The sequence below is a fragment of the Kryptolebias marmoratus genome, linkage group LG19, assembly GCF_001649575.2.
Source record: "Kryptolebias marmoratus isolate JLee-2015 linkage group LG19, ASM164957v2, whole genome shotgun sequence".
NCBI lineage: Eukaryota > Metazoa > Chordata > Actinopteri > Cyprinodontiformes > Rivulidae > Kryptolebias > Kryptolebias marmoratus.
In genome coordinates, this window is record NC_051448.1 from 6,326,798 (window position 1) to 6,343,885 (window position 17,088).

The following is a 17,088-nucleotide window of genomic DNA, read 5'->3' on the forward strand; positions in this document are numbered from 1 at the left end:
CATATTGGGCACACTGAAAAATGTTGGAGAAACATTAAAAACTACCACTAGATATGCTTTTTCATCAGACTGAACAAAAATCTATTTTACTGCTTTCTGTAAATACTTTAACTGCAACTAAAGTGAGAAAATTTGTCACAATTTTTCCAGCCAGCTGCACTGCGTCAGCTCGACTGCAACAAGATGTAATTAATTTAACAAATTTCCTCATTAATCAAAAAAAGGTAGGGCCATTTTACAGCCTAATATGTTACAATTCTGACAAAACAGTTGACCTTAATCAGTCAACTGGGCTACAATCGTGCTTTATCTGGAGCAAAGTGAACCCAGCTCAGTTTGACAAAAAAGACAAGAACAAAAAGAGGGCAGGAAAAAGGAAGGTTTTTGGTTTCCACAGCGGAGACTCATTAAATAAGTGTCAAGTTAACTGCCACCAAGGTTCTTATGTGTCCAAATAAACCTCTTTCCTTACAATTTTAACATCTAAGCTAATTCATGATGCTCAGTAAGGCACTGAATCCAGAGTCTTGACTTTTCTTTTTTCTATGCAGGAACTGGTGCCGAATACCAGACGGATTTAAAGGATTGTTGATTTTTTAAATTATAATTATTATTATTTTACCTTTATATTCGCATTTACAACAAGCAATCTAAGATTTGCCATGAGTTTTGTGGATCATCTTCCGTTTAACCAGAATAAAACTTTAAGTTTAGTAAAACAGACTGAAAATACCTTTTTAACTTCAAGTTAGACCCCATCTGGAGTTTTCTAGTAAACAACTACCACATTCAGATTTACCAATGCTATTCTAGAGGATGAATGTTTCTTGCCTCGTTGACAAAGTAAACACAGAAGTGTAATAAATGGCAGAGTGATAATGTTTGGCTGTATTACTCAGCCGTTATGAAGTTACCGGAGGATCAGAATAGCAGCTGAAAATGCCTGAGAGATCAGCAGAAGTAAAGCTGACGAGGATCCCTTTGATGGCAACAGCTGCTGTCACTTAATATTACACAGCGTTCAAAAATCAAGCCACTGATCAAATGTTTCAAAAGCCTTTTTATAACACACACAATGACGTCCCGAATGTGTGATCGTGACTGCATGGGTTCTGGGACCAACTTACAGAACTGTGCTGAAGTCTTAAAAAACACCTTAACTTTTTTTTTAATGAACGGGCCACATTTACAGTGACCTTTATCAACAGTTCTCCAGGCTCTCTGAAGGTCTTTCAGGCATATTTACATATTTTCAATTCTTTTCTAGTGCAATTGGTCATTTTCAGAGGAACCGGTTTGTTTGCTAAGCCACTCAACACTGACCTTTAAATAATTCAAGCTAAAAGAAATAAACAAACAAACATCTAACTTAAATAACAAGTGTTGTTTATCCCAAGATAGAAAGCCTGGAACCAATTTTAAGTTTATATATACAAATAGGACAGCACATTATATCAAAAGTTTATCGTTATTGCTGTAATAGCGATACCTCAAATAAATCCTAGGCCATTATATTTCAAGTGCCATGCATTCATGTTCTGCATACTGATAATATATTTGGTCAATCCAACAGATTCTCGCTGGCCTTGATGCCCACACCTGGTTTAGATGATAGTGATGACAAAAAGATAAAGTGAGGAGAGAAGAAAAATGTGAGTTTATCACAATATGAAACAATAATAGCCTCTGGTGGAGTTGTAGTTGCTTCCCATGGTTTTTTTAGATTCATGTAGAAAAGAAGACCAATTTAATAAAGATACAAAATCTTAAGAAACGAAAACTGGCTCAAAACATTTGCAGAATGTTTTTCCATACAGCATTACATCCAGATATTTCACAGGAAGCCAAGTTATAGTGACATTTCCTCCCATCTGCCCTTCTGGAAACTTGTGAACAGCCATGCGCTCTGTGCAGTCTGTAAATTGAAGCTCGACTCCAAATATTTGCCTTGACCACTGAGCCTAATTGTGAGATCTCTGCCAACTCTCTCACCCAGCATCAACACCGCTCGGTGCCAGCCTTGCAGTATAAAACTACTGAGCTAAATCCACAAATAGGACTATATAATAAAAGCACAATAGATGTAGAAAAACAGACAACTGGCAGAACCTCAGAAGTGATTTAAATCCATCAGTTTTAACAGAATGTATTGCTTTTTAATGATATTAGCATGAAAATCATCAAAGCTACTGACATCCTTTCAAGATATTTTTGGAACGTCTGTGGCTTTGATTTCAGCACCAGAAGTAATTTCTTAGAAAACTGTAAATGCAGTGATTCATATTTTTTGAATGGGCTAGGAAGAGGAAAACTGACTCAGGATTTTGCCTTAAACTATCGGTTTTTCCCCCCACCATATCAGTAAATGCCAGTATTAATTTCTATTTTCCTTGTGATGCACGAATAAGTTGATCTAAAACGTAATCTATGAGCTCAGTGTTAGTAGATTTATAAATGTATAAGTGTTTCAGGAACTTAATCTGTAGAAAGCTTTAATTGATAGATGTAATATTGTTGTTGGTAGTTTTCTGTCGCATCACTTCATCGAACCATATCTGATATTACCAACTTAAATATAAACATATTTTATCCATAATGTGCTTTAAAGAGAAAACAGTTGGGCGTAACGCAGCAGAAGTAACATGTAATAAAATCACGCCTGACTAACTTATAAATCCTCTTGTTATCTTGCCATAGCAGTCATGCTTGCTGTGTCCTCCCGGGAGCCCTTCCTCTCCTCCTCCGGAGCTGGCTGGCAGAGACCACAACAGATTGTCTCAGCCTGACGACAGCTGCCAGAACCCCACAAGCCTCGTCCTCCAGACACTGATGGATTGTGGGAGGAGGGCCAGCGTGATTAGCCTCTGACGTGGGGAAGTTATGGCACTGTACCACCCGAAAAGCGTTTGCACCTGAGCGCCAGCGTCCCCACTACTGTAAGCCGTGTCCTTCCTGTGCACCAGATTCGGACTCAGCGCTTCAAGGATAGCCACCTCTACAGAAGGTATGGGCCGGTACGAGACTCTGATGTTATATTAACCTTGAGTAAAAATATGCTTTCACGGTATTATGGTAATAAAACAAAAATGTCAAAAAGCATCAAGATTGATTTTTCATTTAAAAAAACAAAAAATGAATTACCATTACTTTTGCTCCCTATATAATAACACATATAGCTTAATAATATGTTTTATAGGTATAATAGAATACTGAATAAAATGTTTATTTATATTTATTTTAACTTCGATATTTTGATGCACAGATACGCTGTAAATAAGACGACAGAGAACAACTGAATATACTGAGTCACTATTTAAAATCTGTCAGCTTTTTCATTCACTCCTGACAGGTTTTAACCAGTTTGTGATCAGCATTATTTTTTATACCATTATTATTTATGATGATATATTAGATCAAGGCTTAAATTTGAATCTATTCACAAATATTGAGCTAAAACACCAGAGTCAATAGACTGTGTTAGTTATATTTATTTATAGTTTGTTTATAATTCTAAAGTATTTGGACCTGTATTACTTCTCTGCTTTTCTGCTCTTTGTAAAGTATCATTGTGAGCCTGACGAGCTCGTGTTAGTTATTTAATTCACTGGGTTATTAGCCTCCTTAATGAGCCTGCTGTAGGCTGTATACATTTCATCTGCTAACTCTTGTAGCTTGTTGTAAAAATTAGTTTCAAAAACTTGAAAATATGTTGCTTTTCTGGTAGATAAGTCAAGCCTGACTGTGTTACCCACTTCAGTATAAAATGTAAAACCAACCGACTACATCCTTGTGTAACGAGGACAGAAGTTTACTCTAGAGGAAAACTTTTCATATATGCTTCTTAACTTGAAGCAGTCTATGAGATAGACTGAGGGCTGCTGGAAAAAAAGGCAAATGGAGCTCCCTATTAGGAAAACATAGTTCGTCCAAATTAATAATTTGAAAAATCCTATTGCTTGACTAACAGGTTCAGCATCCAGAGGTGTTTATTTGCAAGAAAGTAAAACTAGTCCTGCAATCCCTCTCCTTTCCCAGCATTTTTTTCCCCCCAGCTCTCATACAGCTACAAGCTGCTGCATCTGTTCGGAACAGAAATTTCAGTCATGCCATTGATTTATCTCTTGCCTGGCGCAAAACAAAACAGCCTCCTGTTCTTCAATAAACATTCAGAACAAGAAGTTCTAAGCCCTCAAGCGACTCATCCCCGAGTCAGTTTCCAACCCTGTTCACAAACCTGGATGGCATTACATCAGGCGATTTCAACACCTTCCAAAGTTTGGCTCCATTAAAGCACATTTTGAACTGTTAGGGTAGATGTAAAGCTTCCTCAAAGCAACTGATGAACCAGCTTAATGAAAGGTGCTTTTCGGTCCAACGTCTCCGGAGTGTTACAGGCTTTTAGCTCAGTGTGAACTGCATCTTCAGGGTTGGAGCGGAAAAAGATGGCAGTCAGGTCACGCTCGTTTTTACGACTCACAACAAAGACTGATCTCATAGGATTACAGCAACACATTTTCTTTTATTTCCTTCACTTTACTGAGAACAGCAGTCTTGAGAACAGCATCATATCGCCTGAAGGTATAACAATAAATCTGAAGGAAGAAAAACGTGATGCTTCGTGGCACTACTTTCCTCGCAGGAACGAGTCTGTAACTCGTGAACTTCACTGTTTTTACAGCTTTACAGCTGGAAATGAAAACCGTGCCGGACAGAGTCGACATGTTCGGAGAAAAAGCTGCCAGGAGGTGAGAGAAGATGACAGATTTTGGATCAGAATTTTGGAGGAATAAAACCACAGAGAGGTCTGAGCCGGTGCAAACGTCACTCTCATTATGGATTATGTGAAAACGAGCTAAAAGCTTTGACAGTTTTTGTGATGCACATCCATTTCTTTGCCTTAATGCACTTCATCACTCTGTTCCTTCTGATGGTCGCACTAAATGTTAAAAATATCAATTAAATGTAATTGTTGCAGTATGAATCAGCCATTAACTGGCAGACTCCGTCAACTACTTTAGACATTTTAGACAGAGCTACTGTTAAAGAAACATTTTAGATCACTTATTTCCAAGCACAAGATTTTAATTTTTTAAAAAAAACAGACTTCTAAATGTGTGTGAATATCTGTTTGCCATCTATGTCACTGTCAGAAGCACTTTGATGTGCATGTCAGCGGGAAAGTAGGACACATAAATAAAGTTAAAGTTCGTTAAATTTTTTAGCAAAATGTGCTTTTGACTGACGTTCTTCTTGAAAGTCAAACTTCTGTTGGACTTAAAGGATTTTAAATGGAAATCAATCTCGAACGCAGCGATTCCCAACAAAAACAGCCGAGACAGAAACAAGCCTGAGCTGCAGACTGATTTAAGATAAAGCCTGACTTCTGGGATAAAGCCTAGAAAGAAGCGTGGACAACTCTTATCTTTAGTGCAAAACTTTTCTTTTAAACATATATTTGGACATAAGTAATAACACACAAATGTTTCAGTAATATTTTGCTCTTTGTTGGTCTGAAGGGAAACCAAACTATATTTGACCTAAAATATCTTCCTCTGACCATGCTGAGCCTTTCCACTGCAGATAGTTTTTGGCTCTTGACATCAGAGAAAACCACAGGTGTAACTAATGATATTAATGGAGAGTTTCAGTGAAGCCAAGGCAATGAGCCAGCGTGAGCATGACCTGAGGTGTAGAGCTGGAAAACATACGCAGAGCTGAAGAAAAAAAAAATCTTCATTGAATTAGAACCGTGGTGCTTCTCCTGCCAGCTGCCGTCAAAAAAGCTTCAGTGAGACCACGATACTTGGTGAAATCACCCTAAACAAGGGCAGATGCTTCAACTACAAATTTAACATCATGCTGTCTAATGCAACTTCTGCCGAGCTCCATCTTAATTAGGGGTGGGAGGGAAAATCTTTTTTAAAACAAATCACATTGCAGACACGGAAGACTGAATCGATTTTGAAAATGTCAAAAATTTATTTTGTTCATCCGTGCTGCCGCTTTAGGAGAGTAGTATCTGCACGTTGCTGTTTGTCCTAGTAGAGTTGCCGTAGTTTATAATCTATAAATAACAGCTGAAGTTACTGCAACATAAATCTTTTTATTAACAACTTTGAAACGTTCAATTTGTGTACAAATTTCCTGTGATTAAAAACAATCCTAATTGCGTTAGCTTTTCAGTGGGATTTTCAGATTAGATTAGCATTTATGCTAAATGTGATTAACAGCCGTTGTTGGACACATACCGTTATGCATGCTTTATTAACCATGAAAATATATAAATCAATGTTTACTTACTTAGATATAATAATTCAGTTTTAAGTATAACTGTTTATAATAGAATAAAAAGCCTCTGTATTGTAATTAAAGTACCTAAAAATCCCCAACTTTATTTTAACAGATGGGTAATTTGACTCCAGATTTGTTTATCAACTATAAATAAAATTTGCTGCTGACATTTCATTAGCTCACAATTTACAAATACCTTACAGCTTTCTTTGTAGTCCTGTTTTTATGCACGAGTATAACATCCTGACAGTGATTTTATCACTGTTGTTGTGCCGTGGCAGAGGGCGACTGTGGCGAAATGTGACCACAAGGACGAGAAATCTTTCAGAGAAAGTGTGGCGGCGACTCCTCTGGGGAAAATAAAAGATCAATATTTTTCTCCACAATGGGAAACCTGCTGCCCTGTGTGGTGCATAATAATTTACATGATGGTCCATTCTGAGAGTAAAATGACAGAAAGTTCAAATTACTAAAATGGCTTCTAAACTTTCTAATATTTAAAAAAAAAATAAGCCGAAGATAACGTCTGTGCTTGTTGTGCTTTAACTCTTTGAATACCACATTTAGTCTGATTTCAGAATATTAAAATTGCACTGCAGTTGCTTTTACATTTAGCAAAAAAAAAAACATTGAAACATGAGGCAGAATCAATTCAGTTTAACCAACAATAAAGGCATACAGCTAATTTTCTCCATTCTCATTTTAAGGATTCTGTGATGGAGCAGGTTCAGATTTCTGCTCAGACACAAATCAGCTCCGCTCAGGGCCTTGGGCCGACAGCTCTGACAAAGAGACGAGGTGGACAGCCGAGGACAGACAGAGACAAAACCGGATACCTTGAAAAATGTAACACCTGTTGGCTTCACATCTGCCCCGAGCTCACGCCGCCAAACTGTCCTGGGTCAAATGTTTACACAGGATGGCTCTAAAATTTGTTTTCTGCATCAATGCAAAATGACTTGACGCAAAAGCGCATAAGGAGGAAATAACCAGCTTCTGTCAGAAACGGTAAAAAAGGAGATATTAAGCCTACACAAAGAGAGGGGAATCTGCAATGTGAAATAACACCAACTGTATTCATTCAATATTTTTGCCTCCGTCTGTGGGAGTGTGTTTGTGTAGCTGTCTGTTAGCAAATTATCTCACAAACCACTGGACAAATTTTAACGGAAGCTGCATAAAATAATCACTGAATGTGCATTTACAGCTGATTAACTTTAGGGGTCACCTCGATTGAAGAGGGCTGCTGCAGCCAGCTGACATTAACAGACACAAAAATGACGATAACTCAGTCAGTTCTTCAGATATTACCCCACAGTTTGGTGTGGTAGTAGCTGAGACTGAGCCCCAACACACACGCTGAGAACACAGGATCTGAGTTTAAAACTTTTCCATCAGCTCTGTTTACAAAGCATCTCATGAACCGCTGGACACATTTTCTAACTTTACAAGCTGCTCCTAATTATTATTTAAAACCTTCCATACAGAATCAGTCATGTATAATTTAGTGCAACGGTGAGGATAAGGTTAAAAATGCAAAAAAAGTATGAACTCCACTTAAAGTGTTTAACTGACTGTATAAGTATTAATAATTGGTTTGCGATATTAAAATATATACATGCGGCAACCTGCATGCTGCAGAAATTAGGAAATAAACACTTTGTTGGTGTTTTATTAACATTTAAAGAATTGGGGAAGGAACACAAGTTTTCGAGGAAAATTGAAATTATTAAGTAATATCTGAATGGACATATTTAAAGGGGGGGCTGGCATTCCTGGTAGTTCAAACTGCATCAACAAGAGGGGCTGACGTGTTTTTAACCCAAATAAGAGCAAAACAGACACTCGGCTTGTAGCGGCTGCAGAAATGAACCCAACTGCCTTCAAGACCTATTTTTATTTTTTATTTTTTTGTAACTCAAAACCAATTAGAAATGTCCGACAACAAAGACGGCGTCGGGACATAGTGTTACGATAATAAAGGTGGGCAGAGAGTTGAAAAGAAAAAGAAGAAATGTGTCTCATCTGTCCCATTAGCTCGCCTGCTAGCCGCCAGCAGCAGTTGGTCATAACAAAATGTAATTTACTCTGAACTACGGACCAAACGTTAGCTTGAAGAGCGCTACTCACCTCAGGTAAAGGAACGGCTCGGGGCGTCAAGTAACGGAGGTAAAAAGCCCGCCCGAGAGATTCGACCGGCGGCGGAAAGCTCCCAGGGTTAAATTTTAACGACTACGGTCCCCGGACAACCTTGTGCGCTGCTGCACCGTTTCCATCTCGCAGCGCTCTCAGCTCCATTAAAAGCTGCATTGTTGGAGAGAGACGGCTGGACGCGGCGCAAAGGATTGTGGGAAACGATGCTGAGCGAACTGCGCCGCTCACAACACGGGGAGGCGGCGTCCCCTGGTGGCCAAGGCGAGTACTGCCGGTGAAAAAGTAAAACTCCAAATAAACTTTACTTCTTATATAGGCAGGCAGATATAAAATTAACATTAACAAAAACAATTAAATAAAATAACAGTCTCATAATATAAGGTTGACCTAACTAACTAAATACATTAAAAATATGACTATTAATATTAATGAGAATAATATTTTACAAGAAGCACTCCGTGTGCAAGCCGCCAAGGCCGCCAAGATTATTGTGACGACGACATCATTGTTGTGTGATGTCATCACGTGACGTAGTCACTGTGAGGAAATCTGAAAGCGCAAACCTGCACGGCCACTCGGTCATTAAAAAACTGTAGGAGCCGAATTGTGATCCCGATCAACACCAGAATGTTATTATTTGTTCTTAGTGATAACCTCAACATTTCTTGAAAATGTCATAAAAATCTGTTTATTACATTTTGAGGAATCTTGTGCAAATGCAAGCAAACAAACAAACAATGCTACCGAAAAGATCATCATCATTGGCAGAGGTCAGTATTATAACAGGATTATTAGCAACTTTTAGAACTTGTTATAACATATTTTTATTAGCAGATATTAATTAATTTTAACATATAAATGCAATTGTAACAAAAACATAAAAAAATACTATATAAAATAAAAAAAATGATAAATATAATAAACAGTCAGAAAGTATTATATTCTAAAATCATGCTCATAGAATAAGGTTGAACTAACTATAAAGTGATTAAATAAATATAATTTTTTTTATTTTAAGAACTCTGAGGTATAAAACTAATTATTACTTATTATCATCAGCTGTTACTAATTACTTTGTATTATTATTATTATTATTATTATTATTATTATTATTATTATTATTATTATTATTATTATGCAGTTCGCAGGCTGAGTCTGAGGGGGGCAGCAGTGAGTCCAAAACAGAACAAATGAACCCCAGAGGAGTCGCAGAAGAAACCGTCGCATATTGATGACGTCTCATCATGAAAATGGACAGAAAACACATGTCTGCCTTTTCTCTGTACGAAACATTGCGATCAGATGAGCCCCCTCCGGCTAAAAAACCCTCTCCACCGGTACAGGTGAATACATTTATTCTTAATTTCTGACTGTACGCCCGCTGTTGGATTAGTGTTGAAAGCATTTCATATTTTTTGTCGTTTTTGTTTTAAGTTCTTTTATCTTCATAATACGTATGTTATCAGGTAGAAAAGAAGAAGAAAAAGAAAAAAGACAAAGCAGCTCCGGCTGCTAATGAAAACCCATCAAAAGCCCAACTGAGAGCAAAGAAGAAGAAACTGAAAAAGAAGCTTCTGAAAGCATCTCATAGAGAGAAGCTGCAGGCTGTAACTGCTGGTAATGTAGGTACCTGCTGGTGTTTTTAATGTCGACACGGTTTGTCCTTAAAGTAAAAAGTGGAATTATTACTAAACTAAACTTGGTATTACTTGAAATGATGTGTTTTTCCTAATGGAGCTTCTGTGTTTTAAAGGAGGAGGTGGAGGACTGTGTCACTGGAGATTCTTTAGATGCTGTTCTGACTGAGCTGACGAAAGTCAACAACAGCAGAATAAGAGCAAGAACACTCTTTCAGTGGCTCATCAGGCCGATTCCTGACAGGGACTTTTTCAGGTAGGGTTCTGCTGCAGTCTCTTTGGCCAGGAATCCTTAACAAAGCTCCTATTCACTTATCAAATCTTGTACATGTTGTGAGCATTTGTCCGTTGTAAAGAGGCGTTAATGGCCAGTTTAAAAAGTTTTAGTTTATAATGCGTGATTCTCCAGTCTGTACTTGTTCAGGTCCTCCTCGAGCTACACGCTAAATTTCTGCAGGTGGTATCAAAAAAAGGGATCCGTATGTCGTAGAGTTATTCTCATTCTTATTCTGTTTCTTCCCACAGTTCCTCTATCTGATAGTTTTTATCCAGGTAAATGGATAGAATCTGCCTGTTCCCACATCCCCACACATCAGTGATCCTTCAAGGTTTTGGTGCTGCTTTAAACCTAAAAGCTTTTCTTTGTGGGAGCAGATTTGGTGCTTATTACCTACTGCACATGAGAAGCGACCCACAGAGAGATGGTTTCATTTCTGTAATTTTATTGCTGTGGATGATCAACCACCAATGGAAATGTTTATATGAGTCTGCTGACTGTTGCTGATTTAAAATGAGCCTGCATAAAATCAGAAAATCCTCTTAAATAAGATTCAACTGTATTTAACAGCAGCTTCATTGAAAACTGAACACTCCCCTACAAAATGCTGCTTACATTTAGTACCAGACAACAAAGATGTAACGATTACTACAGGCTTTTAGTCAAAAATAAACAATATGTTTTGCATAAAATATAAGTAAAACATAAGACACTATATAACGAGTGTGAAAAAAGATTGTTCAGCCCTGTAGCACAATGGAATGATTAATATCAATGTTTTTTTGTCTCTCTTCTTTTAGAGAAATGTGGGAGCAGAAGCCCATTTTTGTTCAACGCAACAATCCAGATTACTACAAGGGACTGTTTTCAACAGCTGAGTTTGATCGCATACTGAGAGAGGTAAGAATCTGAAACCGTTTAGGAGTTATGTTTAAAAAAATGGGATATGAAGAAGTTTGTTAAGCTCTTATAAGGAAGCAATTATGTGTCTAAAATAAAACAGCTGGAGGATAAAAAGATTTGGAGAATGATAATCGACTGTTTCTATGAGGAAATATTTCTCTCTGACTAACAGCAGTAATTTTGCTTAGGGGTTAAAAGTAAGAAAATTCTTTATCTTTGTTTTATCTTTAATTACAGAAATTAAAAATGATCAGGTTCTGTTTTTTTGTTTTGTTTTTTTACTAAAATGAAAGAATTATAGTTGAGTCAGCTAAAAAACTAAACCAGTGAGTTTTTGATCTTTTAATAAAGGAAAATGTTCAGTATGGAGTGAACCTGGATGTGACCAGCTACATTAACGGAAGGAGGGAGACGCACAATCCTCCAGGGAGGGCTCTGCCGTTCACCGTCTGGGACTTCTACGATGTGAGAATGCAATGACGAAAGCTTCTTATTTATTTACATGAAATGTGTGAATATTTCCAGTTTCTGTAATCATTTTCTCTTAGAAAGTTTTTGTCCCATATCTCTCCTCTTTAGAGCGGCTGCTCCATCCGGATGCTGAATCCTCAGGCGTTCTCCTCCACGGTGTGGAACGTTCTCTCCATCCTCCAGGAGCAGTTTGGCAGCATGGCTGGAGCTAACGTGTAGGTTTCAGGGACAAAAGTCTGGTGCAGGAAATGGTTCAGATTTAAAGGATTGTTTTGTTTTCGTCAACCAGATACCTGACCCCACCTGGAACACAGGGCTTTGCTCCGCATTATGACGACATCGAGGCTTTTGTGATTCAGCTGGAGGGGAAGAAACACTGGCGCGTTTACAACCCAAGGTGAAATACAGCTGGAACCCTCTCAGGAGAGCAGCACCACTTTGGAATTACTTTATTTCTACATAGCAGTTCAAAGAAGGAACAAAACACCTGATTGGTTCACTAAACAGTTTAATTTTAATGGGATTATTAGAGAGAAGTCAAATTTATTTTTATTTCAAGCAAAGCAGTGTAAAGTTAACTATAAACAAATAACTGTACCAAGTTCGTGTAGAAATTATTTACAATAAAACCAATTATTATAAACTAGAGAAGTGAATGCTGATTTCATCCTTTTTTTCCCCATTTTAGGTCAGAAGATGAAGTTTTGCCTGTACTTTCAAGTCGTGAGTAAATATATAAATATATATATTCTCTTTAATATAATTTGTGTAATTAAACATTTCACACCAGTTTACTCAAAAACAGGATTTTTAGATGTGCAAATATATTTTCTTCAAACCCCATTGCAGAGTGGAAAGTAACTCTATGTACAACAACTATTAAAACAATTATTTCAAATATGCAGTGTTTTTTAATTATTTTAAAGCCTTTTAAACGTGGTAGCAAACATTTCTCAGTGGTGACTCGTTCGTGATCCCTCTCCAGCGAACTTTGACCAGTCAGAAATCGGGAAGCCGATCCTGGACGTGGTGCTGGAAGCTGGGGATCTGCTTTACTTCCCTCGAGGATTCATCCATCAGGGCAACTGCCTGCCGTCTGCACACTCTCTGCACATCACCATCTCCTCGTACCAGAAGAACAGCTGGGGGGACCTGCTGCAGAAGGTAAGAGCCTCTGACTCCCAGAGTGACCACTGCAGATAAGCACGAGAGCAACAGAATTAGCAGAGGGTCACAGCGTCGCTCGGGTGCATCAGGAGCTCTGAAGTCCAGTTGTCTAAAATTTTATCTACTCTTACCTTGCTACTTTTTCTTTGCTCTAAATATCGCACTCAGTCCTTCCTGGCCTGCAACAACAAATATTTGATTCAATCTGATGTTTCAGGATTTTCACATTTTCTAGAAATCTCTAAAATTAAAAAAAAATCCTTTTTAAAAAAACAGATTTCTGCCTGAATAGGTTAATATATGCCACCTCTTGTCAACGTGAAAAAGGTTTTTCTATTTCGCTCAAATAAAATTAGTCTCATAATCAAATTCTCTTAATTGAATCAACTTTAAAACAAATAGGAAGACAAATTAGAGCAGGACTTCTATAATTAAACTTTAATTGACTCAAGGAGTCAATTAAAGCTGCCCACGTGTGCACTACTGGAGAGTTGACAGAATGCAGGCCGGGGGCCAGAAGCAGCCCTCGGCTGAGCTCCATTCAGTCTCTGAGCTCCTAAAATGAAGACGAAACCACTTAGAGTGAATCCAAACACTGCGGTGTGAAAACAGATACTGAGGTAAGTGAAAACGGGAAAAAATAAACATCTGAGATGTCTAAATCAAGTTTTTGAACTAAAAGAGATGTGCACTTTTTTTGCTATGTAAGGTCACTGTAATTTTTTTTTTTTTTTTTTTACCATGAACCAAAACCTATAGTTTGTCACAAATATCAGTTTACATACAATTAACCATATTAATTGTAAACTGACCAGCTAAGCTAACTGTACGACTAACCTATCACCAAAAACTAAAAAAAAAAAACTCCAAAAGTTTGCTGCTCAGAGGAATATATTTTCTAAGTCATTGTGAGACCCTTTAATGTCTTTAACTGTACTGTTTATGGCTCTTTAGACAAACAAAATCAGCTACTCATCTCTTCCTTTAATAGTTTCCTTTTCCACTCAAAGCTCGTGTTTCATTTCTCAGATTGTTCCAGCAGCGTTAGAAATCGCCATGGAGGAGGACGTGGAGTTCAGACGTGGTTTACCTTTAGATTACTTGACGTACATGGGAGTGCAGCACTCTGATCAGGTACGAGTTTAGTTTTTAACTCTAATAAATGTGGTAACTTAGCTCCTAATGGCTGAAGCTGGTTTTGTGCAGGACAACACTCACAGGGAAAAATTCCTCGCCCGTGTGAAGACTCTGATGAAGAAATTACCGGATTACGCCCCGGTGGATGCTGCGGTCGACCAGAAAGCCAAGGAATTCTTCCATGACTGTCTGCCTCCAGTGCTGACTCCAGGTATGAGTCAGTGAGGAAGAAAGCTGAAGAAAGCCTGAAAGGACAGTTTTAGGTTCTAACCATTTATACGACCGCTCACAGACGAACTGGCCACCAGTGCCCAAGGAGCTCCGGCTAGATGGGAGGGCGGAAAGGTTCAGGATGTGGGTGTACAAGTGACGACACAGACCCAAATCAGAATCCTTCGAGCAGGGTGTGCCAGGTAACACAGATAAAAACTAAAAAACGTATCCCTTTTATCTGTAACTACAAAAGTTAGCTTACAGAATATTTCTTTACCAGGCTGGGCAGCGATGGAGACACTGTTCATCTTTACTACACAGCAGAGAACTCCAGAGTTTATCACAAAGAGGAGCTGAAGAGTGTTGAAATCCAAACAGAGGTAGACACTTTCCTCTCAAAGTTCATCATCATTCTAAAGATGACATCCATCTTACTTTTTCTGATTCCTTTTAGCACACAGAGGCCATCGAGTTTCTGATCCATTCGTATCCCAACTTTGTGACTGTAGGAAGCTTGCCGTGTGATTCCACTCAGGACAGAGTAAGTTCTTATGATCAGACGCTGTCATCTCTGTGAAGTTTTTATTGGCAGAAAGGATCTAAGTTTGTGAAATTAATCGTTGATGATTTGTTTCCCCCTGCAGATTGCTTTGGCAGAACTGCTTTTTGAGAAGGGGATTATCCACACTGCAGAACCTCTGTCACCTCAGATCGCTTAATTACACCGAGCACATGAATAGATTCATATAACATTTAAACAAAACAAGCTGTTTAATACAAAACTTTGTGAACTGTGTAGTCAGTCTTCTGATGCTGAAAGATCTGAATATGGTCCCTGTTGTTCAATTAACCCATGTTTGATAAATTAAAAAAGTTGTTTGAAACAGTTTAATGAGAAAGGGCATGTTTATTTTTTTAGTTGATACAACTCAAAAAGAACATGTACAGGAACCTTCTTAAATGATGGGATTTGAGGACCATCCATCAATCATTCACATCTCAGACGACAGAATTTTCCAAGCAGAAAAACATCTACTTCCATGTTTCCTTCTCTCCAGGCTTCAGCTCCCTGCAAAGAAAAAACATTTTAGTTTCATCTTGGTTGTTTCAAGGATATTTGTTATGATAATACTTGAAACTGTGCATGCATTGTGATTAGAAAGTTTATCATCATGTTCAAAAACTAAATTTTGGGGGGGCTTTTTCCCCAGAAGCCTACTTCAGAAAAAAAAGGTGTTTGTCACTTTTACTTTTTGTGATGTTTCCTTTATAGAGTGGTATTTTAGTAGAGCTTGATACCTAAAATGTTCATCAGAACGTGCTTCTGAAACTGAAACCTCAGACAGAAGCATGATGTAAAAATCTAAAAACATGCAGAGTTAAAATGAACCTCAAGTGATGGGAGACATCTTATAACTTATACTTACTCTTTAGGGATTTCAAAGTTTTAAATAGATTCTCTTTTTTTAATTGAGAGCAGTTCAAGCAGGAAATTTTAATTAAGATAAAGATTTGCACATATAAAAAGTAAAATAAAGCTTGAGGACGCCTTTCAGTTATGATGCCGTCGTGTATGTGTTATCATTTGTCTTGGATATTTGTATTTGTAAGATTCCTACTTTGTGTTGGTCTTAGTTACTTTTCTTACCTTTTGTACAATGCACTTTTGTTCCTGAAACCCGTCAGCTTCTGATCTTGTTGTTTATCCATGTACCATCCAAGCACAAAGCCCATGGGAACCAAGATGTGTGCCCAGTTTATCTTTTTTGCTGCTGCAAAATTGAGCATTGTTCCTGCAAAAAGCAAAAGCAAAGGAACGCACCAGTTTCATGTTTCGGTATATAAAAGTTGATGCTTACATTTTAGGTTTTTCAAAACTTGTCACTCACAGAATAATTGGAGCTAAACCAAAATAATATGAAACCGCTACTGACCGTTTTGCAGTTAAAAACAGATTTTTACAGCAATATTGGCTAAAATAAGGCATCCAATTTGGACAGGCTGAGATTTTGCAACATTTGCTTTGAGTCATAAAAACTTTAAGATGAGACTGAAATCGGTGAAGTAATTTTATTAGGTCTTTGACGTGAGACTATTTAAGGTGTACATTAAACCTGCAAGTTATTTACTCACTGCGGCTTAAGGTTGTTTATGTTTACGGAAAACTGGTCTTATCGGTTTACTTGTAAAACACATTACCTTAGCGTTAAGACATTTATTTAGGCGTACTGACAAGCTCATTTATAAAAACAATGTATTGGACAGCATGCAAACACCTAATTCTCTAAATAAGTGTGGGATTCGTCAAGGAAACAGCTACGCATAAAAAAATACCACCCCGAACATTATTGCACTTTCTTTTTTCTCATTAAAACAATATTCAGCGACCAACAAAAAGCAGTTAAAAGGTTTCGTTACCCACTTTCAGAACCCGATTAGCCAACATGCTAACCAGCATGCTAATTAGCAAATGTTCTAGCGTTTTGTTTACAAACGGTAATTATTGACTGCTTGGTTTCACAAAAATCAATATGTTACAGCACTCAGAGTCAAAAAATTAAGTCGAGACAATGCATAAATAGCTTTAAATAATACCTTCTTCCAGCACCAAACCGTGGCCTTTAGGTTTTCCAAGCGAAGGACATTGGACTGTACCAAGCGCAAAACAAGGAAGGGCTTTGTCAAATAATTCCCACGTTGTTATTTCTTTTTCTATTAGCAATATTTTTAAAAAGATACAAAACATAACCCTTCTATTTATGGATAAAATGTTAAAATAATATAAGTTAATGTAAAAAAAATATTTTTACACGAACTTATTTTATATTGATACAACTG

The 17,088-nt window shown here is 37.6% G+C and overlaps 3 protein-coding genes across 3 annotated transcripts in view; 1 reads left to right on the forward strand and 2 right to left on the reverse strand.

The window, feature by feature from the left end:
• extl3 (exostosin-like glycosyltransferase 3) overlaps nt 1–8,633 on the reverse strand; it is a 28,481-nt gene extending 19,848 nt beyond the window's left edge. Inside the window, exon 1 of the mRNA XM_017412030.3 lies at nt 8,422–8,633. The gene's annotated coding sequence lies outside the window, so the exon portion shown is untranslated. The remainder of the gene's footprint in view (nt 1–8,421) is intronic.
• Nucleotides 8,634–9,649: 1,016 nt separating this feature from the next.
• Nucleotides 9,650–15,263, forward strand: riox1 (ribosomal oxygenase 1). Its single transcript, XM_017411760.3, has 15 exons — nt 9,650–9,788; nt 9,912–10,067; nt 10,199–10,338; nt 11,160–11,259; nt 11,614–11,727; nt 11,842–11,948; nt 12,023–12,130; nt 12,422–12,456; nt 12,719–12,897; nt 13,930–14,034; nt 14,107–14,248; nt 14,330–14,450; nt 14,531–14,630; nt 14,705–14,791; nt 14,895–15,263. The coding sequence occupies exons 1-15, from the start codon at nt 9,690–9,692 to the stop codon at nt 14,967–14,969; spliced, it is 1,668 nt and encodes a 555-aa protein (XP_017267249.1). The 5' UTR covers nt 9,650–9,689; the 3' UTR covers nt 14,970–15,263.
• On the reverse strand, nt 15,138–16,987 carry LOC119617997 (NADH dehydrogenase [ubiquinone] 1 beta subcomplex subunit 1-like). Its single transcript, XM_037981620.1, has 3 exons — nt 16,846–16,987; nt 15,899–16,043; nt 15,138–15,319 (listed from the first exon to the last, which is right to left on the reverse strand). Exons 2-3 carry the CDS (start codon nt 16,036–16,038, stop codon nt 15,283–15,285), a joined length of 177 nt encoding a protein of 58 aa, XP_037837548.1. The 5' UTR covers nt 16,039–16,043; nt 16,846–16,987; the 3' UTR covers nt 15,138–15,282.
• Nucleotides 16,988–17,088: the final 101 nt, after the last annotated feature.